Below are 26,719 nucleotides of genomic sequence, written 5' to 3' on the forward strand. Positions count from 1 at the left end.
AGACTGATGAGGGGATGGAGGTAGCGGATACAGAGGATATACTGGAAGTTTTCAGTCGGTTTTACGATTAGCTATATACTTCTAAGTCAGGAGCCTCATCTGCAGAGATGGAACGGTTTCTTGGAGCAACGGGACTCCCTAGGATTGTAGAGAGTGACAGGAAGAGATTGGAAGAGCCTCTAACACAAGAGGAGGTTGAAACAGCTATAATGTCTATGACAAATAATACGGCTCCGGGGGCGGAAGAACTTCCTGGCAAAATCTATAAATAGTTGGTTGAGATGGTATCACCTAGACTAAAGGTGGTATGCGAGGAGGCTTTGGAGTGTGGTGCACTGCCGTTGTCCATGAGGGAGGCTGTGGTAGTGGTCATTCTTAAGGAAAACTGCCAGGACCTGAGTGATTATTAGTTAAAAAAGAATGGAGACACAAAGCTCAAATAGGGGCTTATCCCGCAAATCAGATGGAGGAATCCCCAAGAAAGTTGCTCACAAGGTGACAGTAAATGCAATCTTGTAAAGATGTCGGCTGCCGTAGATCCACAGGCCGGTCATCGACCATATGAAGCAGTATACTTGGTAGGAAAATGTGGATTAAATCCGCGCTTGCAGTGTTTTCATCTGTTTTTGCCAACGCAAAACAGCAGTGGCAAAAACAAATGAAAATGCTGGAAGCGTGGATTTAATCCACATTTATTCGGACTCCCATGACAGCACCACGAGAGAGGGGATCCGCCCTATAGGAACAGGAAACCTACAGATACAAAAGGGCGGCACCTCTCCCACGCATCAGTTGGTTTCCTGTTCCTGAGGGGACGGGATCCTACAGAAGAATTGGATCCCAGGCCGGCCAGCCGACACCGGTAGCGAGGGGGTCTCCTACCTCGGCCTGGTTCGGATTTCCTGGAAGGCGCCACGGTGGCCCAGGATGGGTATCACGGCGGTGGCGCGGACAGCAGGGAGCGGCGTCCGGAGGATGTCCGTCTCCGGATTTAAGCCGCCGCCGGTAAGTATACCCCCCCGGGGATTCCCGGCTCCGGCGGCGCAGATAGGTTGGCAGCGCTGGGCAGGGGGCTGCGACCGGGCGCTGCTCCGGAGCTCCCGGGCGTCCCGCGGGGCTTCCGGCGTTTCCGGGGTAGCGGTGACGTCAGGGGGCGGGCGGAGGAGGCGCTTCCGGGTCAGCGCGCCACTGCGCATGTGCGGCGATTCCAAGATGGCGGCGCCCATCGGAAACACCGATGGCGCGGGGTCGGGCGCCAGCTGGGGTAGGGAGCTCCGTTAAGGGGGGGGAGGGGCGCGGCATGGATACTGCTGACCGGAGGAGGGGTATTTAGGCGGGACCCGGGCAGGGTTCCTTGCCTTGGCCACATTACTACATGCAGCAGTGTGCAGCAGCAGCAGTGGTAATGGAAAGCGATCGAGAGCAGCAGCAGCAGCGGCAGAAGCAAGGGCAGCAGCGGCAAACATCACTGCCGCCCCTGGATGACCTTCGGCAGGTCAAACAGAAAAAGAAAGGGTCCCGTGACAGTAATGCGGAACGAAGTGACCAGTCCACTCGTAAGAGCTCCTCCAGGCAGACAGGAGCATCGACCGAAAGAAATCACCCTCGTTCTCCGGTACTTGATTGTGGCACTGGTAAGTGATCTTCGTGAAAGTTCACTCAGTGACGGGACCCCCTTCTGTGTTTTTCTTTTTCTAGGGAAAAAAAGCTACAAGTAAAAATAAGCATAGGGAATGCGCACTCTGTGCATGCCCATTACCGGACGCGTGCCTCAAAAGATTGTGCCCCCCCTGTATTCAGCAGACGGTGGCAGAAGAGTCGCCTGCAGTAGCGGCGAGTTTGAGAGACATTGTCAGGGTAGAAATGATGGAAACCCTAAAGTCCTTGTCTCAGCCGCAAAGTCTAAGGGGCGAGGTCCCGGCGGAGTCTGATTCCTCGGTAGAGTGGAGAAAAAGCAGAGACTCCCAGGCTTCATCTCCCTCGTCCTCCTCAGGAGAAGAGGACTCGGGGCGATTTTGTCTGCCTCTTGACCGGGTAGACAAGCTGGTCAAAGCAGTCAGAGGGACAATGGAGGTAGAGGAGCCTAAGCCCCATTTATCCATGCAGGATGTCATGTTCGGTGGGCTGGAACAGAGGAAGCGGAGAGTCTTTCCGTTAAATCAAAAGATACAGGATCTGATCCACAGAGAGTGGAAAAAAACGGACAAAAGAGGGTCGCTACCACCAGCCCTCAAAAGGAGATACCCCTTCGACGATCCGGCAGTAAGTTCTTGGGACAGAGCCCCCAAATTAGACGCTGCCATTGCGAAGGCATCAAAAAAATCCTCGCTCCCCTTTGAGGACATGGGATCCCTTAAAGATCCCTTAGACAGGAAAGCTGATACTTTCCTGAAAAACACCTGGGAAATGGCGGCCGGGTCCTTAAGACCAGCAGTGGCTTCAACGTGCACGGCCAGGTCCATGATGGTCTGGTTGGACCAGTTGGAGTCACAACTAAAACAGGGTACATCAAGACAGACAATTCTTGGAGCCCTACCGACCATCCAAGAGGGAGCAGCCTTCCTGGCAGATGCCTCAGCGGATGCAGTGAGAATGGCCGCCAGAGCAGCAGGTCTCTCTAACGCAGCTCGCAGAGCCCTGTGGCTAAAGTGCTGGCAGGGAGACATCCAGTCCAGAGCAAAGCTCTGTGCGATTCCATGTGAGGGCGAATATTTGTTTGGAACTGTCCTAGACGAGCTGCTTGAAAAGGCGGGGGACGACAAGAAAAGGTTCCCAAACCTTTCATCAGCGTCCTACCGTCGCCCATTTGGTAGAAGGAGATTTGGCCAGGGGAGAAGGCGCAACTCTTCGCCTGTTAGAGATCGACCCAGATGGGAAGACAGAAGGAGACGAGGTACGGGCTATATGTTTACACGCTCGTCGAGAGATCAAAAGAAACCAAATCAATGACTAGCGGTTCCCGTAGGGGGTAGACTGTCATCCTTCTTCCCGGCATGGTCACAGATTACGAATAGTGACTGGGCGCGTAAGGTAATATCCACCGGGCTTAGGTTGGAATTTACCCAGATCCCGCGGGACACCTTTAAACTGACCCCCTTAAGATCTTCTCATCTCGAACAAGCGGCTTTAGAAGCGGAAGTCTTGAACCTATGTCAGAAAAATGTTCTGGTAGAGGTTCCAGAGGCTGAAAGAGGAAGAGGGTTTTACTCTCCCCTGTTTCTAATCCAGAAACCTGATAACACATTCAGAACGATTATAAACCTTCGTTCCCTTAACGAGTTTTTGATTAATCATAAATTCAAAATGGAGTCCATTAATACAACAATAAAAATATTGTTTAAAGGTTGTTTTATGGCAGTAATAGATTTGAAAGACGCGTACTATCATGTACCTATCCATACAGACTTCCAGCAGTTCCTGAGGGTGGCAGTTTCAGTAGAGGGCACAGTACGTCATTTTCAGTATAGAGCCCTTCCCTTTGGTCTCTCAGCAGCACCCAGGGTTTTTACAAAGTTAGTGGCCGAAGTTATGGCTCACTTACGAGAGGTTGACGTCTTAATCATTCCATATTTAGACGATTTCTTGATTGTAGGAAAATCGGTGGGTCATTGTAAATCCCAGATAGAAAAAGCTAGATCCAGGTTAGAAAACCTGGGATGGATTTTAAACTACGAGAAATCCCGACTCCAGCCCTTAAAAATACAGAAATTTTTAGGGTTGATACTAAACTCAGACACTCAGCGGTGCCTGCTACCACTAGATAAATTACAAAAGATACAGGAGCAGGTTCTTCGGGCAATGGATAATCCATCTATGACCCTCAGACAGGCCATGTCCCTGTTAGGTTCTCTAACTTCATGCATCCCAGCAGTAATGTGGGCACAGTTCCATACCAGAACCCTTCAAAACGACGTCTTGATTAATAGCAGGGCCCTTGGAGGCTCCTTACAAGGTCGGATGTGTCTAAGCCCCTCAACTGTTACATCACTGAGATGGTGGCTTGAAAGCGAGAACCTAGCGTCAGGGGTGCCCTGGATAACACAGATAACCCGTATTATAACCACAGACGCAAGTTCCTTCGGTTGGGGAGCCCATATGGGGGACATAGTGGTACAGGGCCAGTGGGATTCTAATTCTGAAATCTCATCCAACCAGAGAGAACTATTGGCGATAGAGTGGGCAGTCAAGAAACTCATTATCTACCTGCAGGGCCATCATGTGAGGATACACTCGGACAACCAGGTAGCGGTAGCATATGTCAACCACCAAGGTGGAACCCGCTCCAGCGCTCTGATGCAGATAACAGAACGGCTCCTCCAGATAGCAGAGAGAAATTGTCTATCTTTGACCGCGCTCCACATCAGCGGAAAGGACAATGTAAGAGCAGACTTTTTAAGCCGCAAGGCTCTAAGACAAGGAGAATGGGCTTTGAACAAAGATATTTACCGCCAGATTGTCCGCAGATGGTAGACCTCTTTGCCACCAGAAAAAACAGAAAAGAAAGATTGTTCTGCTCTCTGAACCCCAGGGAAAATCCCCTGGCGGTGGATGCCCTACTGATAAGATGGGACTTTTCTCTGGCATACGCCTTCCCACCATTGAATCTTCTTCCTCTGGTAGTCAGGAAGATCAGAGAGGATCAGGCAAGAGTCATACTGATTGCCCCCTTTTGGCCCAGGAGGACCTGGTTCGCGTGGTTGAGGACCATGTCGGTAGGCGATCCCTGGGTACTGCCGAACCTTCCGGATCTCCTCTACCAGGGGCCAGTCAGCCACCCACAAGTAGCGGGACTTCATTTGACGGCGTGGTATTTGAAAGGTCACTATTAAAAAATAGAGGGTTCTCCAAGAACTTAATTGACACCCTCCTAAGAAGCAGAAAATTAACCACCACTAATATTTATGCTAGGACCTGGAAACGCTTCCTGTCCACCTTTCACTTTGACATCAGAGATGGAATTCCCACGAAACATATTCTGGAATTTCTCCAGAAAGGTTTCGAATTGGGTCTCTCCACAAGTACGCTAAAAGTACAAGTTTCAGCCTTAGGGGCCCTGTTTGCAGCTGATATTGCAAAAGATTATTGGGTAGCAAGGTTCATCAGAGCAGCGGCCAGATCGAGACCTATACACAAAGACAGATGCGTACCGTGGGACTTAAACTTAGTCCTTACAGCCATGACAGAAAGTCCGTTTGAACCTTTAGATTCCGCCTCACTAAAGATTATATCTCTTAAGACAGCATTCCTGGTAGCAATAACATCCGCGCGTAGGGTGAGCGATATACAGGCACTTTCCAGATTGCCTCCTTACACAGAGTTCTTACAGGATAGAGTAATCCTAAGGCCAGATCCAGCATACCTTCCCAAGGTAGCAACACAATTCCACAGGACACAGGAGATAGTTCTGCCTTCCTTCCTCCCTAACCCAACCAACCCTAAAGAGCAGAAACTCCAGGCGTTAGATATTAGAAGATGCTTACTGACATATTTAGCAGCCACGGATCCTTGGAAGAAGGAGAACGCATTATTCCTATCCTTCCAAGGTTCCAGGAAAGGATACAGAGTATCAAAACGCACATTAGCAAGGTGGATTAGTGAGGCTGTCTCTCTTGCCTACACAGCAGGTGGCGGTCCGGCTCCACAGAACCTGAGGGCACATTCCACTCGGGCCATGGCATCATCCTGGGCGGAGAGATCTGGAGTATCAATTGATCAAATATGTAAGGCGGCCACCTGGTCATCTCCTTCCACCTTTTTTAACCACTATCGGTTAGACATGGGTGCCTCCTCAGACCTCACCTTCGGGCTAAGGGTGCTGCAGGCTGTAGTCCCTCCCTAAGTTAGTTTACATCTCTGTAATTCTCTCGTGGTGCTGTCATGGGAGTCCGAATAAAGTATTAAGTTACGTACCGGTAACGGTATTTTTCGGAGGCCCATGACAGCACCCTTAGTTCCCTCCCTTGTTCACATATAGGGGTGCACTCCTTAGAAGATTGTTCATAGAATCACCTTATGTGGGAGATGGATGGTATGAAATAATTCTGTTAAATAGGGTAGATAGGTTGTATATATGATATGTTGTGTACTAACCATGGTAGCCTCTCAAGCTCTGTAATCCAACTGATGTGTGGGAGAGGTGCCGCCCTTTTGTATCTGTAGGTTTCCTGTTCCTATAGGGCGGATCCCCTCTCTCGTGGTGCTGTCATGGGCCTCCGAAAAATACCGTTACCGGTACGTAACTTAATACTTTTCCTACCAAGGACCTGTGTGATGTCAGAATCATGTGATCAGTCACATGATGGAGTCACAAGGTCAGGGCTTAAATAGCTGACTGGGGGAGCTTCCAGTGTTCAGTGGTATCAGGAGAGATAGGACTCCAGGGAGTGGTGTGCTCTAACTGAATCGTTCACATGGCTGCCTGTCAGTGGGTTGATCATGCTAGGAAAAAGGACTGTGTGTTCTTTCTTTTGTTTCTTTGTTTTGCTGTTTTTGCCAGAGGACTGTGTTACTTTTAAGCTTGATTTATGCTGATATAATACACCAAGCCTTTCCTTAGAGATGGTGTTTCAAATATACCTTTGTGTCCAGATGAGGCGCGCTACCATGCCATCCAGCGACTATAATGAATAACTCGAGTCCTGTCGCCTGCGCCTTCTCCCTGCTTTGCTCCCCTAGACAGACAGTTGTCCTCCTGCATTTGCAATTCTGCAAGTTGACTTTGACATGCTGAGTCCTAAAGATATGTAATATGCGATGTTAGGTTTTCACTCTGCTTGCTGGTCTGAGCAGTTGTTGCATAATTGTTCACGTGTGATTTACAGACTTGTGGTCATGTGCAGCCTGATGTCCCTTTTACTGCTGCTCTCAGGTGAAAATTAGATGCCCTAGATTATGTATAAGATGAGATAAATAGGGGATGGATAGATATCTGCAAAGATATAGATAATAGAGAGACAGCTAATAGACACACACTCAGCACATTGAACGCTATGTAGAAGACTTTTCCTTCCTGGCGTTCTTCAGCAGTTTCTTTATTTCTGTCTTCCAGTCACATGAGGCTGCCATGTGACCTGAAGGTCCTGGCAGGATCTTCAGTATTTGCTGAGACTGGTGTAGAAAGGAGGTTTCAGCTTATTGTTCCATGTTTAATTTCTCTTTGTCCCTGCTATCAGTTGAGGCTTGCCACTGCTGGCTTACACTGTGTGCCAGCACAGGGAGACTCAGGCGGAAGGAGGGTCTGGAAGAGACTGGGTGTGGCCTCACTTGTGACGTTCTCTACCAGAACGGGAAAATTTTAGACTGGATGAGACCAGCTCCTGCCAAAATCAAGAGTGAGCCGGTTACATCCCCGAGTGTGGTATCTAGGCAACAGTGCAGAATGCTGACTGTCAGCATCCTGCAGCCTCAGTACACACACAGACTAGGAAAAAAGCCTGGACATTTCCTTTAAGTGTAGTAAAGTAAATTAACTTTTTTTTTTTTTTTTATTAAATGATCAGTCTTTTGCAAAATTGTGAATCTTGGAAATTAACTGTTTCCTCTCAAACTCCATGCTGAAAGGGCTGTTTCAGATTCTTTGTTCAAGTACTTAGACGTGTAGTTCAAAACAGCTCTTCTATCAAGTATGTGTACTCCCAAATGAGCTTTTCTGCTTACCTTAGCCAGGATCACACTATAGACACATATTAGCCCTTTTTGACCCCATAGGGGTCTAGATAAGACCAGACCACATTAAGGATGGACCCGCAGTTCAAAACAACTACTTCAAGTGCATGGACAAGGTGGCTGAAACAGCCCTTTTTCATGATGGCGCTTCAGAGAAAAGGAAGAAAGATAAGGTTATATGTTACATTACAGAGATGGATAGATGCAAAGTAATATGTTAATCATTCAATAAAAAGTTTAGATACTCTTTAACAATTCACAAATGCTGTATAATAAATGCTTCTTCTAGGTCACAGTGGGAGGCCCGTGGTGAATATGTCGCCTCAAATACTGATGAATGTACAGCAACTTTGATGTATTCTGTGACATTAAAACAAGAGGGAACTATAAGCTTTGAATATTTATATCCTGATCGCAACATTGTATTTGAATTCTTTGTAAGTATTAACCAATCTCACTTTAATAAATGTTATAATGTTAGACACACTATAGCATTTCAAGATGTATGCCCAGGCATGAATAACTTGTGGCTTTTTAATGCAGAGAGAGACGTCATACTTCTGTATAGGGCTATTGCAGGCAGCACATAAATGGGGTTCAGCTGTTCTTAAAGTAACTATAGATAGTGTTATCAGGGAACTCTGCTGCTGACTGGCTGTGATCCTGTTACAATGTGGGCAAAACAATTAACATCCCAGATTCATTATTTGTGTGTTCTTTTCCTTTTTTATTGTGTGGTATTAGATGCCGTTTTTGATGCTATATTCTTAAAAATCTCATACACAATTCAGGAATTTAGTGCAAAGTCAAAAACTGTCTTTTTTTTTCCTGCCTGTTTTTGTGACTTTTTGGCTCCAAAATGGCACAAACATTACACTAAAATATTGGCATAATTCACCGGGAAGGAGTGCTAGAATCCGCCAAAAAATTGGGAAAAAAAAATAACAAAGGGCGAGGACATAAAATAAACGTTAAAAAAATGGTCCAAATAGAATAATGAATGGAGTACAAACAAAAGAAGGAGCAAAACACACACACTAGACAAAAGCAATGATGCATTGGGGACCATATCTAAACTTAAACATTTCTAATTGGGATTGCTTAAAAACAAGATAAGGGTATGTTTTTTAATCTATTTATTACCATCAAGATGCCAATAAAGTTTGTCTGATTAATGTTATACTTTTTAATGAAAATTTGAAACCTTAAGAGCATAATTTAAAAATGGCCACATTGCTAAAATAATCTCAACATTCACTAGTAGTAACAGTAATGTTCATTGAATGTTTCTGCAGGTTCAAAATAATCAGTGTCAGCCGAGGGAGGAGAATTCAAGATGGATGAAAACCACTGAAAATGGTTGGCGCTATCACCAAGTAATTAACACTTATTATTCTTGTCTGTTGTCTTTTTGCATCTATCTGTAATTGTTTCTCAGTGAGTAAAGAATATATTCCCTACTAGCATGTGTCCAATTGTAAAAATAAAAAAGTCATAAATATAAAATGGGGAAAACTAACCCCCCAAAAATGTGGTTCACCCTTCTAATAAAAAGCTACCGTATTTTGCAGTTTATAAGACTCACCAGATTATAAGATGCTCCCCAAATTTTGAGAAGAAATATAGGAAAAACAACCTTTTTTTTTTTTTAATTAAATGGTGGTGCTTCTTACAATTCAGACAATTTATTGCTTACCGGGGGTGGTGACTGTGGTCCCAGGGTTGCTGCTGGTTGAGGCAGGAGTGGGGCGATGCTGTGGACCCCAGACTGAGTGAAAGGGGTTGTTTGATAGTGCAGGCTGCAGTAGAGCAGGGTCGCAGCTGGAGGAAGCAAGAGTGGTGCTGCGGGTGCTTGGTTGTGCGGGGGCTCCGCTGACATTTTGTGAAAGCCCAGAACCCCTGCACTGTGTCTACTATGCGGTGGACCCCGGGAAAATGGCTGTTGGGGTGGCGCATGCGTAGATGGAAATCTTGACGCTGAGATCTAATTTCCCGAGATCTTAGTGCCGAGATGTCCATCAGCGCCTGCGCCACATCCGCGGCCATTTTCATGGAGACATCATGTAGAGGCAGGCGCGGATGGAGATCACGGCTTCCCTCCATCTGCGCCTGCGAATGCCGGACCCCAGAAGAAGAATAGCGGCTGCCATATGCTGCCGCCACAGGGCTACCACTCTCCTCCGTACCACCACCGCTCACTGCTGTACCACCACTGCAACACCCCCAGCTCTGGGCCCGCAGCTGGTAAGAACAGTGTTCGGTTTATAAGATGCATCCCCATTTTCCCCCTAATTTTGGGGATCATAAAAGTGCATCTTAGAATCCGAAAAATATGGTAATCCTTATAATAATTATTTTTTGCCCATCCTATAGTACCTATTTTCGCATCTACACTGCTAAATTTTATACATAAATAATTATTTCTAGTGTTGTCAAATTCAAATTCAGCAGCTTTAACAAATGTTGCAAAAAAAATTCTGCAAATCGTAATACTGAAAAGTCTCTTATTGCTTGAAAATGCATATTTTACACTTTGAGGACTCAGAGGAGAGTATTGAACCTGTTTTGCGCAAATGCAGCCTTATTACTGTACAAGTGACTTCAAACTGTCTAGGAGTAAACCAATGATGATCATTGGTAAATAGCAGTCTATTTAACACACTGAAGAATAAGACTTTGTAGGCTACATAAATTGTCAAAGTTGTCCAAAAATTACTTGTTTTTTTGTCCGATGCCTTCTTTGCTAGCTTTTACACACAAAGTGGTGCAAATGGAAAAGTGGCTTTTTCACACGGGGGTGCAAGAATTATTAAGAACTTCATTCTTTGCTAAATAAAGAAGTAATGGCTTTTTTATAAGCTATCCAAAAATTATCCCTTTTTCCAGGAGGGAAAAAAATGGTGTCTTGCTTTTAACTTAACGTAATAATGACATCTCAACTAAGAGTAAAATAAAATCCCTTTTTTGAGATCGTCAAAAGGTTTACGGTTCTCAAAATTATTATTCAATTATAAAGGCTTATTATCAAGCCATCTAGTAGATACAGGCTAGCTGTTTTTAAAGTGAAGAAGCCTTGGTTTCAGGTTTTTGGTTTAGTAGTAGAATTAGGGCAAATTGGTATTGAACTGATTGATCTGTGATATACTGCAGCATCAGCACTTAAGTTTACTAAAGTGCTGGTGCTGCAGTATATCACAGATCAATCAATTCATAGTCATACTAGGTGACTATGCAGGAACAGAACCTCTCTATATCACTTGAATGTTTTGCATTTTTATTCACAGACTGAGACAAACACTCACATTGTTATTGTACTTCAGCACTGCAGTAGCACAGTGCAATTGGTTTATTCCCTTTTCAGTCCCCACACTGTGTACACAATTATGAAGAAATGTTTTAATTAGTTTTATTATTATTGATAGCATTTTAAATTATTAATTTTATTAATGAACTACAAGGCTGTTTGTCAATTCAAAAGGTTAATAAATCAGAATACTTAAAAGTAAGGTTTTGTCTTTCCTAGGAGGATATACACTCACTGGCCACTTTATTAGGTACACCATGCTAGTAACGGGTTGGACCCCCTTTTGCCTTCAGAACTGCCTCAATTCTTCGTGGCAGAGATTCAACAAGGTGCTGGAAGCATTCCTCAGAGATTTCGGACCATATTGACATGATGGCATCACACAGTTGGCGCAGATTTGTCGGCTGCACATCCCTGATGCGAATCTCCCGTTCCACCACATCCCAAAGATGCTCTATTGGATTGAGATCTGGTGACTGAGGAGGCCATTTGAGTACAGTGAACTCATTGTCATGTTCAAGAAACCAATCTGAGATGATTCGAGCTTTATGACATGGCGCATTATCCTGCTGAAAGTAGCCATCAGATGCCTGTTCTTAGCTGAGAGGAGTGGTACCCAGTGTGGTCTTCTGCTGCTGTAGCCCATCTGCCTCAAAGTTCGACGCACTGTGCGTTCAGAGATGCTCTTCTGCCTACCTTGGTTGTAACGGGTGGCAATTTGAGTCACTGTTGCCTTTCTATCAGCTCGAACCAGTATGCCCATTCTCCTCTGACCTCTGGCATCAACAAGGCATTTCCGGCCACAGAACTGCCGCTCACTGGATTTTTTTTCTTTTTTGGACCATTCTCTGTAAACCCTAGAGATGGTTGTGCGTGAAAATCCCAGTAGATCAGCAGTTTCTGAAATACTCAGACCAGCCCTTCTGGCACCAACAATCTTGCCACGTTCAAAGGCACTCAAATCACCTTTCTTCCCCATACTGATGCTCGGTTTGAACTGCAGGAGATTGTCTTGACCATGTCTACATGCCTAAATGCACTGAGTTGCCGCCATGTGATTGGCTGATTAGAAATTAAGTCTTAACACACAGTTGGACAGGTGTACCTAATAAAGTGGCCAGTGAGTGTATGTTTGAGCATAATTTTTGGGACTCTCTAGTGCGCAGAGTTATTATGCAACTAAATGAAAAAATATGCATTTTCCCATCTTAATTGTTTATTTTCATTTCTTAAACTGAGAATAACCACTATACCACTTGAAAATGTACAAAAATGCAATTCTGACATTTCCCAAAAAATCAGTGACCAATACAGCAATATAGCACTTGGCAATATTACTCCTTTATGATGTTGAAAAAAACCCATAAGAATCCCATAAATGCAGTGTGTTTTCTTATCTGGTATAAAAAACTGTGTCATGATACATTTTTTGTAAGCTGAAATAATGACCTGTTTTTTTTCAATATTTTCAACAGGTACAACTCACCCAAGGAACTAATGTTCTGTATTGGAGGACAATGGCTTTTAGCTTGGGAACTAAAGGACAAAAAGCGGTATTGTTGAGGAATATTCTTATTACTGGTATGCTTAATGTTTCGTCTATCACATACCTTTTTCTTTTTGCATGTGAAAAGCTGACATATATGTAAAAATTGTTTCCTTTCACAGGCGCTGCTTATACTTCAGAATGCTTTCCATGCAAGCCTGGTACATTTGCTCCCGGTAGTGGCGCCTCATCCTGTCAGCTATGCCCCCCGAACACTTTTTCGTACCGTGGGGCCGTCTCTTGTATACCATGTGAATCTGATAAGTATTCAGGTAACCTATACGTTGAATTACGGAAAGTGAATGTTAAACATAGAGAGTTTAAATATTCTCGTAATGATATGGATTGACCTCTAAACTATATATATATATATATAGTACAGACCAAAAGTTTGGACACACCATCTCATTCAAAGAGTTTTCTTTATTTTCATGACTATGAAAATTGTAGATTCACTCTGAAGGCATCAAAACTATGAATTAACACGTGGAATTATATAATTAACTACCTCTTAAAGCTCATCAAGAGAATGCCAAGAGTGTGCAAAGCAGTAATCAAAGCAAAAGGTGGCTACTTTGAAAAACCTAGAATATAAGACATACTTTCAGTTGTTTCACACGTTTTTGTTAATTATATAATTCCACATGTGTTAATTCATAGTTTTGATGCCTTCAGAGTGAATCTACAATTTTCATAGTCATGAAAATAAAAAAAAACTCTTTGAATGAGAAGTTGTGTCTATATATATATATATATATATATATATATATATATATATATATATATATATATATATATATATATATACCGGGTGAGTCATAAAGGACGGACGTTTTTAAACTAATCATAAAATCATTAAATATTTATTAAATATAAATGTATTCACAGATTTGGTTACGTATACTGACAAATATTTGACAAATTCAAGTGTGGAAAACAACATCTGCCATGTGGTGGCCATTATCAGTGATGCATTTCCAAAGGCGTTCTTGGAAGTTGGCATCAACACGTTCCAACACAACTCTGTCGATTTGGGCAACTTCCACTCGAATAGCTTCCTTCAGTTCTTGTAATGATCGAGGCTTAAGCTTGTATACACGTGATTTGAGGTGACCCCATAAGTAATAATCGCACATGGACAGGTCTGGGGACCTAGGAGGCCAATTAATATCGCCAAACCTGGAAATGATGCGACCAGGGAAGAGAGGGCGAAGAACGTTCATTGTTGCTCCGGCTGTGTGGGCCGTTGCCCCATCTTGTTGAAACCACACACTAGAGATGGGGATATGTTGCCGTCGTAACTCAGGAACAAAGAAGTTATTTATCATGGCGATATAACGTTGTGAGTTCACGGTAACAGTATTGCCATTATCGCCTTCGAAAAAGTACGGACCGATCACGCCATATTTGCCCATAGCGCACCACACCGTTACCTTAGGGCTGTGCAGCGGTCGTTCATGTAATTCTTTCGGATTTTCATAGGCCCAATAACGGCAGTTCTGCTGATTAACCATGCCATTGACATGGAAATGAGCTTCATCACTCATGAATAAAATAAGGTTGTTGTTTTGCTCAATAATTGCTTCCATCTCATGTGCGAACTTCAGTCGCGCTGCGTAATCCCCGCGCTCCAACTGTTGCACAATGGCCAATTTATAGGGGTGGAAATGCAGGTCTAAATGCAAAATACGCCTTACTGTACGATTACTGAGGGCAAGTTCTAAAGAATGTTTCCGAGCAGATCGACTCGGACTACGCAGCATGGCTTGCCTGACGCGTTCCACATTTTCAGGGGTACGTGCCGTTCGTGGAGCCCCCGGTGGTCGTTTGTTCATTAGTGTACCTCGTGTACGGAGTGCTTCAACCCAACGTAGGATAGTGTTACGAGCGGGAACAGCTTGATTTCTGTGAATATTGAAATGACGCCGAAACTCACGCTGAACGGCTGTGATACACTCATTATTCTTGACAAAACTGTCGTACGCAAAAACGCGATGTTCTATCGTCCACGGCACCATAGCTTAAACTGAAACTAAAATAAAAACAATGCTTTCACCTCACAAACATAACCCCGCCTCCTGCACATCTCTACCTCCACCTGGTGGTGAGTTATAGCCACTTCAAATACATCCGTCCTTTATGACTCACCCGGTATATATATATATATATATATATATATATATATATATATATATATATATAATTAGCTATGAACCCGTTCCACGCCTGGGTGGCGAGCATTTTTATTGGTATATGGTCTCCCATCCTGGTATGTGCTGCCCCCCTCCTATCCTGGTGTGCATGGCACCCTTCATCCCTATCCAGGTATGCATGGTACCCTCACCCCCCTAATCCTGGTAAGCATGGCACCCTATTCCTCATCCTGGTAAGCATGGTCCCCTCACCCCCAATCCTGGTATGCATGGTACCCCCTTATCCCTATCCTGGTATGTATGGTCCCCTCACCCCCCTATCCTGGTATGCATGGCCCCCTCACCCTCCAATCGTGGTATGCATTGTCCTCTCACCCCCCCTATCCTGGTATGCATGGTCCTCTCACCCCCCCTATCCTGGTATACATGGCCCTCTCACCCCCCCATCCTGGTATGCATGGTCCTCTCACCCCCCCATCCTAGTATGCATGGTCCTATCACCCCCCCATCCTGGTATGCATGGTCCTCTCACCTCTCCTATCCTGATATGCATGGTCCTCTCACCCCCCCTATCCCTGGTATGCCTGCTCCCCTCACCCCCCAATCCTGGTATGCATGGTCCCCTCACTTCCCTTTCATGATATGCATGGTTCCCTCACCCTCCTTTCGAGGTATGCGTGGTCCCCTCACCCTCCTTACTTGGTATACGTGGTCCCCTCACCCCCCCTTTCATGATATGCATTGTCCCCTCACTCCCCTTTCGTGGTATGCATGGTCCCCTCACCCCCCTATCCTGATATGTATGGTCCCCCTCCCCCCTATTAAACTGCACACATACAAAAAAAAACATTTATGCTCACCCTTCTTTCCTGTGCTCCAGCGCTGTCACGTTCTGCTGGAGGCCGGGGGAGGAGTCTGGCGCCAGAGTACGCTCATACCCATAGCGTTGTCTGGTGCCATATTGCTGAAGACACACTGCAAATGTGTCTTCAGACAAATGGCGCCTGATCGCGCTATGCGCATGCGTGATTCCAGACGCTCTCCTGCCCCAGTCTCCGACCGAAGAGAAGTGCCGCGGCAATGCCATCTCCGAGCGCCATACACACTCCTCACCGCTGGATGCCTCATTCTGTCTGGTGCCAGACTGCGCAGGCGCATCGCGCTTGCGCAGTCTATAAAGACTTCAGACAGAGTGACGCTTAGCCCGTTATAATATAAATATACACTCACTGGCCACTTTATTAGGTACACCTGTCCAACTGTGTGTTAAGACTTAATTTCTAATCAGCCAATCACATGGCGGCAACTCAGTGCATTTAGGCATGTAGACATGGTCAAGACAATCTCCTGCAGTTCAAACCGAGCATCAGTATGGGGAAGAAAGGTGATTTGAGTGCCTTTGAACGTGGCATGATTGTTGGTGCCAGAAGGGTTGGTCTGAGAATTTCAGAAACTGCTGATCTACTGGGATTTTCACGCACAACCATCTCTAGGGTTTACAGAGAATGGTCCGAAAAAGAAAAAAAATCCAGTGAGCGGCAGTTCTGTGGCCGGAAATGCCATGTTGATGCCAGAGGTCAGAGGAGAATGGGCAGACTGGTTCGAGCTGATAGAAAGGCAACAGTGACTCAAATTGCCACCCGTTACAACCAAGGTAGGCAGAAGAGCATCTCTGAACGCACAGTGCGTCGAACTTTGAGGCAGATGGGCTACAGCAGCAGAAGACCACACTGGGTACCACTCCTCTCAGCTAAGAACAGGAAACTGAGGCTACAATTTGCACAAGCTCATCGAAATTGGACAGTAGAAGATTGGAAAAACGTTGCCTGGTCTGATGAGTCTCGATTTCTGCTGCGACATTCGGATGGTAGGGTCAGAATTTGGCGTAAACAACATGAAAGCATGGATCCATCCTGCCTTGTATCAACGGTTCAGGCTGGTGGTGGTGGTGTCATGGTGTGGGGAATTTTTTCTGGGCACTCTTTGGGCCCCTTGGTACCAATTGAGCATCGTTGCAACGCCACAGCCTACCTGAGTATTGTTGCTGACCATGTCCATCCCTTTATGACCACAATGTACCCAACATCTGATGGCTACTTTCAGCAGGATAATGCGCCATGTCATAAAGCTCGAATCATCTCAGATTGGTTTCTTGAACATGACAATGAGTTTACTGTACTCAAATGGCCTCCTCAGTCACCAGATCTCAATCCAATAGAGCATCTTTGGGATGTGGTGGAACGGGAGATTCGCATCAGGGATGTGCAGCCGACAAATCTGCGCCAACTGTGTGATGCCATCATGTCAATATGGTCCAAAATCTCTAAGGAAGGCTTCCAGCACCTTGTTGAATCTCTGCCACGAAGAATTGAGGCAGTTCTGAAGGCAAAAGGGGGTCCAACCCCTTACTAGCATGGTGTACCTAATAAAGTGGCCAGTGAGTGTGTGTATATATATATATATATATATATATATATATATATATATATATATATATATATTATAATATAATTAGAGACTTGTTATGTCAAAAGGTACAAAATTATTTTTATTAGTCCATAAATACACATAATCAAGACAATAATATTGTGAACAAATCAATACAACATATTACATCATGCGGACCAAACCAATTTCTTCTCCAAGAAGTAAAGCCAGTGATGTCCGGCAGCAGTTTTTTCTTTGTTTTTTATTGAAAATGCAGTAAGGATCTCTGCACAGTCTGATGAGTTGATTGGACCAAGGCAGATTATGCACCCACCCCATTGAAAAAGAGGAATGTGGGAGCCCGAGCCACAGTCTGCTTACTTGCTCCAATTCCATACTGAGTAAATGTCAATGCTAATATTTATATCATCGACCGTTGGTAATTAATCAGTATTTTTAATTTTTTTTAACTATTTGTTTCTTAAACCCATTCATGGAAACAAATGAAAAGTGTAGTGATGTCCATGAGTTGCTTGGCGTTAGAGTTGGCCCTACTTTAAATGCTAAATATAATGGGCCCATATATTGATATGATTGTCTAAATTAACTTTTTTCTTTTAATCCTTTTGTGCAAGTCCATTTTCAAAGAAGTTAAATGTATCTTCTCTGAATTACAATACTTTTTATTAAGTGAAATGTGTATTTTGATCTATTGTTTTCCTGTTTTTAGCTGCTGGTTCTGCAGTTTGTACACCTCGCCCCCCATGCACTGATAAAGACTATTTTTACACTCACATGCCATGTGATGTCAATGGAGAGGTAATATTAGGCATTATCTGGCTATATATAGGGTTTTTTGGAATTTAATTAAGAGAAAATCCTAACATAAAACCCTTTTATTCTCTAATTTAGACACAACTGATTTACAAATGGATTGAACCTAAAATATGCAATGAGACTATGGAAAGTGCAAAAGTATTGCCAATGTCAGGCAGCAAAATAGAATGTCCACCTTGTAACCCTGGCTTCCATCAATCTAACAGTACAATCTGTGAGCCATGTCATCTTGGCATGTATTCAAATGGTACCAGTAAGTATATTTAAGAAATAATTTAAGTAAGGCTCGCTTATTTATACCTGTTACATTACTGTCTGCAGCACACCTTTTTTACAAGAGGGGATGTGCTGCCAACCAACACATAACTGTCTGTGCATACCCTAGCACCTGCCAGAAAGCATGTACCCCTAATAAATAAATAAAAAAATATATATATATATATATATATATATATATAATATATTATACACTGTCCATTAAAGGGGTTCCCCAAGAAATTGAGTAAAATAAAATACTTTTAAATATTAAACATGTTACTATATACCTATATTTAGCAAAAATAGTGTCCTTTAGGTATCGTGAATGCACAGTATATACAAGTGAGAGCATATACAGTTTAACATGCATATTTACTCCTGTTACTGAGAGAATTCTGTCAGACTGAACAGAAATGCCCAGGATGGCCGAAGACAGTTTGCATTGTTTATCAACTTTGTCCTCCTTTTCTCCAATAAAACAGAGTGACCAAGAGAGCCTTTCTTTGCTGAACATTTATCTTCTCCTGTTTGAGTCACTCCGCTCCTCCTGTCAGGTTCAGTGAACAGAGGAATGTGTGTTCAGGATACCTGAAAAAAGGGTTTGGTACCGTGTTAGCCAGTTTAAAAAAGAATGCTCTCAGTGGGAAAAACAAGATAACCTTGTAGTTTATACCTTTTAATGGCTAACAAAAATATAAAATAAATGATGTTACAAAGCAAGCTTTCAGGACTTCAATTTTAAGTCCTTTCCTCAGGCGTGTTATAACAAAGTTTCTGAAGAAACACAAATATATGCACAACCAAAAAAAAAAAAAGGCAAGGTATAATAAATCAACATGTAAATAAACTAACAAACTGAGCTCAGAGATTGAATCCTTAATTAGATTAGATTAGTGGAGTGAAAGTGTTTTAGTCCCAATATCCAAGAAAGATCAGGGGCCTGGTGCCCTCAATGTCTCTAGAGCAGATTCCTCAGATTCTGTAGTAAGTCATAAATCCTCTTGACAGATTTAGTTCTGCATGGATGGAATCAAAGATTTAAAATTGCCTTTTAATATGACAACTTTCATATTGTTTGTTGTGTCCTGGACCACAGAAATGTCTGGCCACCAGGAAATGTTTTTTTTTACTATCTGTAATTGTGTGGTGATGAGACCTCATCTTTGCTCTCAGTTTCTGTCCTGTTTCTTCCACATAGAGAAACCCAATAAGACATATAGTGCACAGATTTAAGTACATCACATTGGAAGAAGAACATGTGAATGTCCTGGGAATCTTATAGTCTTGCTGTGTGCTAGGAATCTATAATATAATAATAATTTTATTTCTATAGTGCCAACATATTCCGCAGAACTTTACATTATAGAGGGGACTTGTACAGACAATAGACATTACAGCATAGCAATAAACACATAGATCAAAACAGATACCAAGAGGAATGAGGGCCCTGCTCGCATGCTTACAATCTATGAGTAAAAAGGGAGACATGAAAGGTGGGTGGTGACAATTGCTTTTATTGTTTTTATGGTTTGGACCTTCCCTAGTGTAAGAATCGTGTGTTCCTGTGGCTGCATGAACCAGTTAACAGTCTAAATATGTAACAGTACTGACACAGAGGGCTATTAAATGCAAAAAGCATGTGAGAACATGATGCGAGGTACCTGGTCATGGTAAAAAAAAATTTAGAAATGAGCCACACAGGGATATTTAAGTTAATGCGTTGAGGCGCTAGGTCAGTCTGAACAAATGAGTTTTTAAGGCACGCTTAAAACTGTGGGGTTTGGGGATTAATCGTACTAGCCTGGGTAGTGCATTCCAAAGAATTGGTGCGGCTTGTGAAAAGTCTTGGAGACGGGAGTGGGAGGTTCTGATTAATGAGGATGTCATTAGCAGAATGGAGGGCACGGGTAGGGTGGTAGGCTGAGATGAGGGAGGAGATGTAGGATGGTGCTGAGCCATGGAGGGCTTTGTGGGTGAGGGTAATACGTTTATACTGAATTCTGGAGTGGATGGGTAGCCAGTGTGTGGGGAGGAGGACCCCCATACAGTGATTGGGCTAGAACCAGGGGGACCGCCATCAGGGTTGTTGAAGAAACCACATCAGGGGGATTACAAAGGGAGACATGCGACTGAAGTTGTCAGGGCAACAGGGGGCGGGGCGAGGGTAAAAGGAGCAGGGGACGCGCTGAGGTGGCAGTTGGAAGAGAGCCTGACAGGAGAGAGAGAGCCGTGTGGCAGGGGGAGGACTGTGGCAACTGACTGTGTGGGGAAGAGAGACAGGCAGGAGACTGTCAAAGGAAAATTTGAGACTGTCCGAAGAGCGGCGCATAAGAGACTCTTCCCGGGAGTCCCTCCCCGGATACATACAGATAAATTGATGCCCGCTGATTCCCTCCGTGCTGTGACAGGACCGGGATCTCAGGCAACCGCTGCGACGAGACAGCAATCCGGTATAGTGGCCAGGACACTGCCCCCCTGTCTTCTCCCACAGCTGCGACCCCGTCATTACCGACATCAGGGGACGCCACCTCGCTATAGGCGGCCGCAGAGCCCCTGTCCCGCTTACTGAGGGGACACTGAGCAGAGTTTGTTAAGATTTTATGTTTTTGGACTGCGTCATGACCTGGCTGGGGGACGAGCGCCTTTAAACGGACGCCTGGGAGATTAATCCCCCCGAACAGTTTCTTCAGGGCCTATTGCGCCCCACCATTCCAGCTTCTTCAGGGCCCATTGCGCCCCACCGTTCAGTTTCTTCAGGGCCTGTTGCGCCCCATCGTACTGGTTTCTTCAGGGCCCGTTGCGCCCCACCGACCAGTTTCTTCAGGGCCTGTTGCGCCCCAACGTTCCGGTTTCTTCAGGGCCCGTTGCGCCCCACCGTCCAGTCTCTTCAGGGCCTGCTGCGCCCCATCGTTCCGGTTCCTTCAGGGCCTGCTGCGCCCCACCGTTTTGGTTTCTTCAGGGCCGGACGAGCCCAAGTCCTTCCGTGAAATCTTGGATTACAAGGCAGCCACATCTGCAATCCCTGAGTGTTCGTGGACTCGAGCGACGCCCGGGAGGCTAAGTGCATTATAGAGTATAAGGACCCTTTTTGTTTTGAATGTTTGTTTTACGAGGACAAATAGGTGTTTCCCCTTTTGTTTCATCGAAGCAGTTTAGCCCTTGCGGCTTTAAACTTATAAAAGTATATTTCACCCCACATTCAGTCTCGTGTCTCGTCACTGCATCCTGTGAGCCTGCTCGAACCCTACACTTGGCGTAGTCGGCAGGATGCAGTCTCCGAGCGCGGACAGTGGTAGCCCCGAACATGGGGGAGCTGTAAGCTCTGTAAATAATGAGGGTCCCCGTACCAGCATCTCATTGGGGGCCATGTTGAACAACCTGCCTAGATTCTCTGGCTCAAATACTATGCTATGGAGCTGGACAGAGCGGATGAGGGGGCTTTTTCGGATGCACCCAATGACCCCTGACCTGGAAGCTGAAGTGGCACTCATGGCCCTAGACGGGGAGGTGCGGAGGTCAGTGATGTTGAAACCCCCGGGGCACCGCAACACTTTTGAAAAGGTGTTGCAGATAGTGGAACAGACCCACGGGGATCCCACTAATGTGGGAGAGTTAAGGACCCGACTGTTTAGCCGGATGCAGGCAGAAGGGGAGACGATTACTCAGTATATGAATGTACTCCAAGAGTTGCATACGGCTATTGAAAGAAAAGATGGGGTAGGGGTAGGACCTGTTGACATAACCCTACGTGACCTACTGGTGACTGGACTGCGAGATCCACTGATAAAGCAGGCTTTAAGGGAACGGATAAGAATGAATCCCCAAATCGACTTTTCAGAAGTGGGAAGTCAGGCACGGGTTCAGGAGCAAGAGCAGGGGATGGCGGTCCCCGTGGGGAAGGTCCGAGGTGTGGAGGCCTCCTCGAACACAGTTGAGGAACCTCAATGGGTGGAGGAGATGAAGCGTGAATTGAAAAATATAAAGAGCGAGTTGGCTGAAGTAAAGAGAAGAACCGAACCGGAGACTGGACGACCCAGTGCTAATCCCGGTCCCTGGGGGTCACGCTCTCCGCGAGGTGGTCAATCTCTACCGGCCCGGTGTTATGAGTGTGGAGAACCAGGCCACTTCGCCCGAGAGTGTCCGCGGCGTGGGAGATACCCACCCCGGCGGCCATTAAAACTAAAGGGCTCCGGGCTGGGGGGACGCCGCTCGGAGCCGAAAACCACAACTAGGGGTGGTGGAAGTCCCAAAGATTTGGTAGCAAAGTGTCCTGAAGTTTGGGCAGAAGTAGAGGGCCGGGCCGTCCGGTGTCTGGTAGACACGGGGTCACAAGTAACCACTATGCCCGCAGCGTACTTTCAACAAAACTTTCCGGAGGCAGCAAGGCCTCAGTGGGGGCCCATGATTAGACTAGTAGCCGCCAACCAACTGCCGGTTCCGGTTGCCGGGGTAGTGTGGGTGCAGGTGACGTTGTGCGGTAAACCCCTCGGCCGCAGAGGGGTGGTGCTGACTCAAGGAGAAGCTGATCAACGACACCCCGTCACCCTAGGCATGAATATTTTAAAAGAGTTTGGTAACCTGTTGCTTAATGATCCCACACAAAGGACACTGAAGCAGTGGGGTTCTCGCACAGCTCAGGGACAGGTATTCCAGCAGCTGGTGCGAGGTGCGCGGGTGCATCGGGACTGCCAGGAGGGTGAGGCTCTGGGCAAGGTCATCGCGACAGCGGCACCCCTGCTTGTGCTGCCTCCTGGACAGACAGTGGTGGCCCTGCCAATTCGGGCCCCGATACCTTTGGAAGGCGTAGAGGTGCAGGTGGAGCCGTGTCACTCAGAGCACTTACCTCCTGGCATACTGGTGGCCCGTTCCCTCGCTACGGTGCGAAAAGGAACCGCCCTGGTCCGCTGCGTTAACCTTGAAGACCGAGATATCATTCTGAAAGCACGGACTGTACTGGCCAAACTAGTAAAGCCTCTAGAAGAAGTGCTGCCCGCTGCTGCGGTTCAATTACGAGTACACCCCGAGGATCCCGGGGAGGTAACAATACGAACCCTACAGGCCCACGAAGTCTCGACACAAGAGAAGGGCCGAAATGTTTTGGAGCAGATGCGGGCCGAGCTTTCTGGACTAACTGCGGCCCAACTTTCACAAGTAAAAGCATTGCTGGGACAGTACCATGAAGTATTTGCTAGTCATGAGGACGACTTTGGGTGTACCACCGCCATCACTCATGAGATCCCCACAGCAGGAGCGGCCCCTATCCGAGAACGATATCGACAGATCCCGCCGCAACTCTATCAGGAGGTGAAAACTTTGCTGGCTCAGATGCTACAAAAAGGGGTGATACGGGAAAGTCAAAGCCCTTGGGCGGCCCCCATTGTGTTGGTTCGGAAGAAAGATGGTACACTACGATTCTGTGTGGATTATCGTAAATTGAATGCTTGCACTATTAAAGACTCATACCCACTGCCCCGCATAGAAGAATCTCTGTCTGCATTGGGTAAAGCAACATATTTTTCGACCCTGGACTTGGCCAGTGGGTACTGGCAGGTGCCTATGTCAGAAGAGGACAGAGCTAAGACGGCGTTCATAGTGCCCATGGGACTGTTTGAGTTTAATCGAATGCCATTCGGGCTGGCCAACGCCCCCGGGACATTTCAGCGATTGATGGAGCGATGTCTAGGGGATCTCAATTTTGAGGCCACGTTGATCTACCTGGACGACATCATCGTCTATGCCGCCTCCTTCGAGGACCACCTGAAGCGGTTGGGACAGGTACTCAGCCGGCTGCAAAAGTACGGGTTGAAGGTGAAGCCTCAGAAATGTCACCTATTTCGCTCTCAGATTGAGTATCTGGGCCATGTCGTTTCGGCAGAGGGTGTGAGGCCATCCCGGGAGAAGATTGCTGCTATCCAGGAATGGCCTACCCCCGAGACGGTGAAAGACGTGCGGGCTTTTCTGGGGTTAGCTGGATATTACCGTCGTTTCGTAAAGAATTTTGCATGTCGAGCTCGAGCCCTACATGACCTGCTGAAGGGGGCTCCCGCTGGGGCCAATGGGCTGAAAATCCAGTGGCAACACCCTCAGGAAGAGGCCTTCCGAGATCTCAAGGCTGCACTCTCGGATGCCCCAGTGTTGGCTTATGCGGATTTTTCTCAGCCGTTCATCCTGCACACTGACGGGAGTCTTCACGGGCTAGGAGCTGTGTTGTCACAAGTTCAGGATGGCCGGGAAAGGGTGATCGCATATGGAAGCCATTCACTCCATGACTCCGAGCGTAACCCTGACAATTACAGCTCTTTTAAGCTCGAGCTCCTCGCAGTGGTGTGGGCTATGACGGAGAGATTCGCAGAGTACCTAGCGGGCTCCGAGGTGGTAGTGCGAACTGACAATAACCCACTGGCTCATTTGGAAAACGCCAAGTTGGCGGCTTTGGAGCAGCGATGGGTGGCCCGAATGGCGAAGTACAATTACAAGATTATTTACAAAAGAGGGGCCGAGAATGTTCATGCAGATGCTCTCTCTAGGATTCGACATACAACTCCTGGACAGAATCGAGGCGAAGAATTAGAAGGAGAGGAAATACCGTTCGCTCTTACCGCTGCCGTGCTCACCAATGTTGATGCAAAAGTATCTTCCCCAGAGGCCCACAGGGGCATCCTGGAACAATCTCGTAATAAGTGGATACAACAGCAACAAGAAGATGAAGAAGTTGGACTTCTCCGGAAATGGGTCGCTGCTGGTCAATTACCCACTGACACTCAACGACAAGCTTTGACCCAAGACCTGTCGCTGATGCTGCGACAATGGGAGAGACTGATTATCCGAAGGGGATTACTGTACCGTAAGATCACTTCGCAAACAACCTCAACGACTGTTTGGCAGGTGGTTACGCCCGGAGCTCAACTACACGAACTGGCTCGAGAGGCTCACGAAAAAGGGGCCCACTTTGGAGTCAAAAAGACTTTGCAATGGTTACAACAGAAAGTTTATCACCCACGCTTGTCGGCTGTTGTGGACGAAGTTTGTCGTACTTGCCGCTTATGTGAATTGGCCAAACCGCCTGCTCAGAGGGCCGCAACACAGACGATTGTGACTTCAGAACCCTTGGAGCTCTTGACGGTGGATTATCTGCACATTGGTCCCGCATTCCAGGGATACGAACACTGCCTCGTCATGGTGGATCATTTCACTAAATTCGCTGTGGTCACCCCTACTCGAGACCAGACCGCGGAGTCAGCCGCCTCCGCAATTTGCAGAAATTTTATACAAGTGTACGGCTGTCCTCAACGCATACATTCCGACCAGGGAGCATGTTTTTTGGGGAAAGTTATGGAGGAACTACATCATCTTTATGGGATTGATAAATCCCGGACCACACCATATCACCCGCAAGGGAATGGGGCTTGTGAGCGATTTAATCGGACATTGATTCAAATGCTACGCACTCTGGAGAGTGACAAGAAAGCTCGTTGGCCTGAATATGTTTCTGAATTAGTGTGGGTTTATAATAATCGGGTACATCGAGTAACGGGCTATACTCCTTATTTCCTGCTGTTCGGACAAGAGGGTAAAGGGATCACGGAGGTAGAGTTGGACCCCGAAGAGCCTCGGCCCTGGACCGGAGTGTCGTCTTGGGTCCGAAATCATCGCCACAGGTTGCAAACTCTTCACCGAATTGTACATACCAAACTTCAAGACTGGGAACACCCCGGGAAGAATACAACCTCCCCTCCCCATCTCCAAAGCGGGGACCGTGTGCTTGTACTAGATCAACGCCCCCAGAATAAACTGGAGTCACGTTGGGAAGAGAGTCCTTATCGGGTACTACGCCGTATCCATTCAGAAGGACCTGTGTACGAAATACAGCCCGAGCAGGATGAAACACTGCCCACTCGCATTGTGCATCGTAATATGTTACGCCTGTGTATTTCTTCCGACCCGAAGCAACTGGAACCCGTCCCGAAGACATCCGAACCGGAGTCCATATGCTGGGACTCAGACGACGAGGATTTCCCTCCAGTTCCCAAGGGCCCTCCACCCAATAATGAGCCAGTTGACACAATTAACCCACCGGCATCTTGCAGCTCACCGACGTCCACCACCCCAGAAGATTCCACCCCAGTCGAACTTAGACGCTCCGAGCGGTCAACAGCCGGCAAACCCCCCGAACGGTATGAACAAGACCAGTTCGTATGGCAACAAATATTGACACCTTTACAGACCAATCTCAATAGACTAACACCCTCGCCCGAGGACTGGCGAGCTTACAGGGTGGGGGAATGTGGGGAGGAGGACCCCCATACAGTGATTGGGCTAGAACCAGGGGGACCGCCATCAGGGTTGTTGAAGAAACCACATCAGGGGGATTACAAAGGGAGACATGCGACTGAAGTTGTCAGGGCAACAGGGGGCGGGGCGAGGGTAAAAGGAGCAGGGGACGCGCTGAGGTGGCAGTTGGAAGAGAGCCTGACAGGAGAGAGAGAGCCGTGTGGCAGGGGGAGGACTGTGGCAACTGACTGTGTGGGG

The 26,719-nt window shown here is 46.3% G+C and overlaps 1 protein-coding gene across 2 annotated transcripts in view; it reads left to right on the forward strand.

Annotated features, from left to right (window-relative positions):
- The window catches only part of ELAPOR1 (endosome-lysosome associated apoptosis and autophagy regulator 1), a 402,340-nt gene that overhangs the window by 186,375 nt on the left and 189,246 nt on the right, over positions 1–26,719 (forward strand). For both annotated transcript variants that reach the window (XM_073561048.1, XM_073561047.1), the window contains exons 4-9: positions 7,955–8,102; positions 8,961–9,041; positions 12,445–12,550; positions 12,638–12,787; positions 17,826–17,914; positions 18,008–18,185. In XM_073561048.1, coding sequence (XP_073417149.1) covers positions 7,955–8,102; positions 8,961–9,041; positions 12,445–12,550; positions 12,638–12,787; positions 17,826–17,914; positions 18,008–18,185 — 752 coding nt within the window. The remainder of the gene's footprint in view (positions 1–7,954; positions 8,103–8,960; positions 9,042–12,444; positions 12,551–12,637; positions 12,788–17,825; positions 17,915–18,007; positions 18,186–26,719) is intronic.

This window comes from Dendrobates tinctorius, unplaced genomic scaffold (genome assembly GCF_039654945.1).
Source record: "Dendrobates tinctorius isolate UK_male_01 unplaced genomic scaffold, ASM3965494v1 ptg000312l, whole genome shotgun sequence".
Lineage (NCBI taxonomy): Eukaryota > Metazoa > Chordata > Amphibia > Anura > Dendrobatidae > Dendrobates > Dendrobates tinctorius.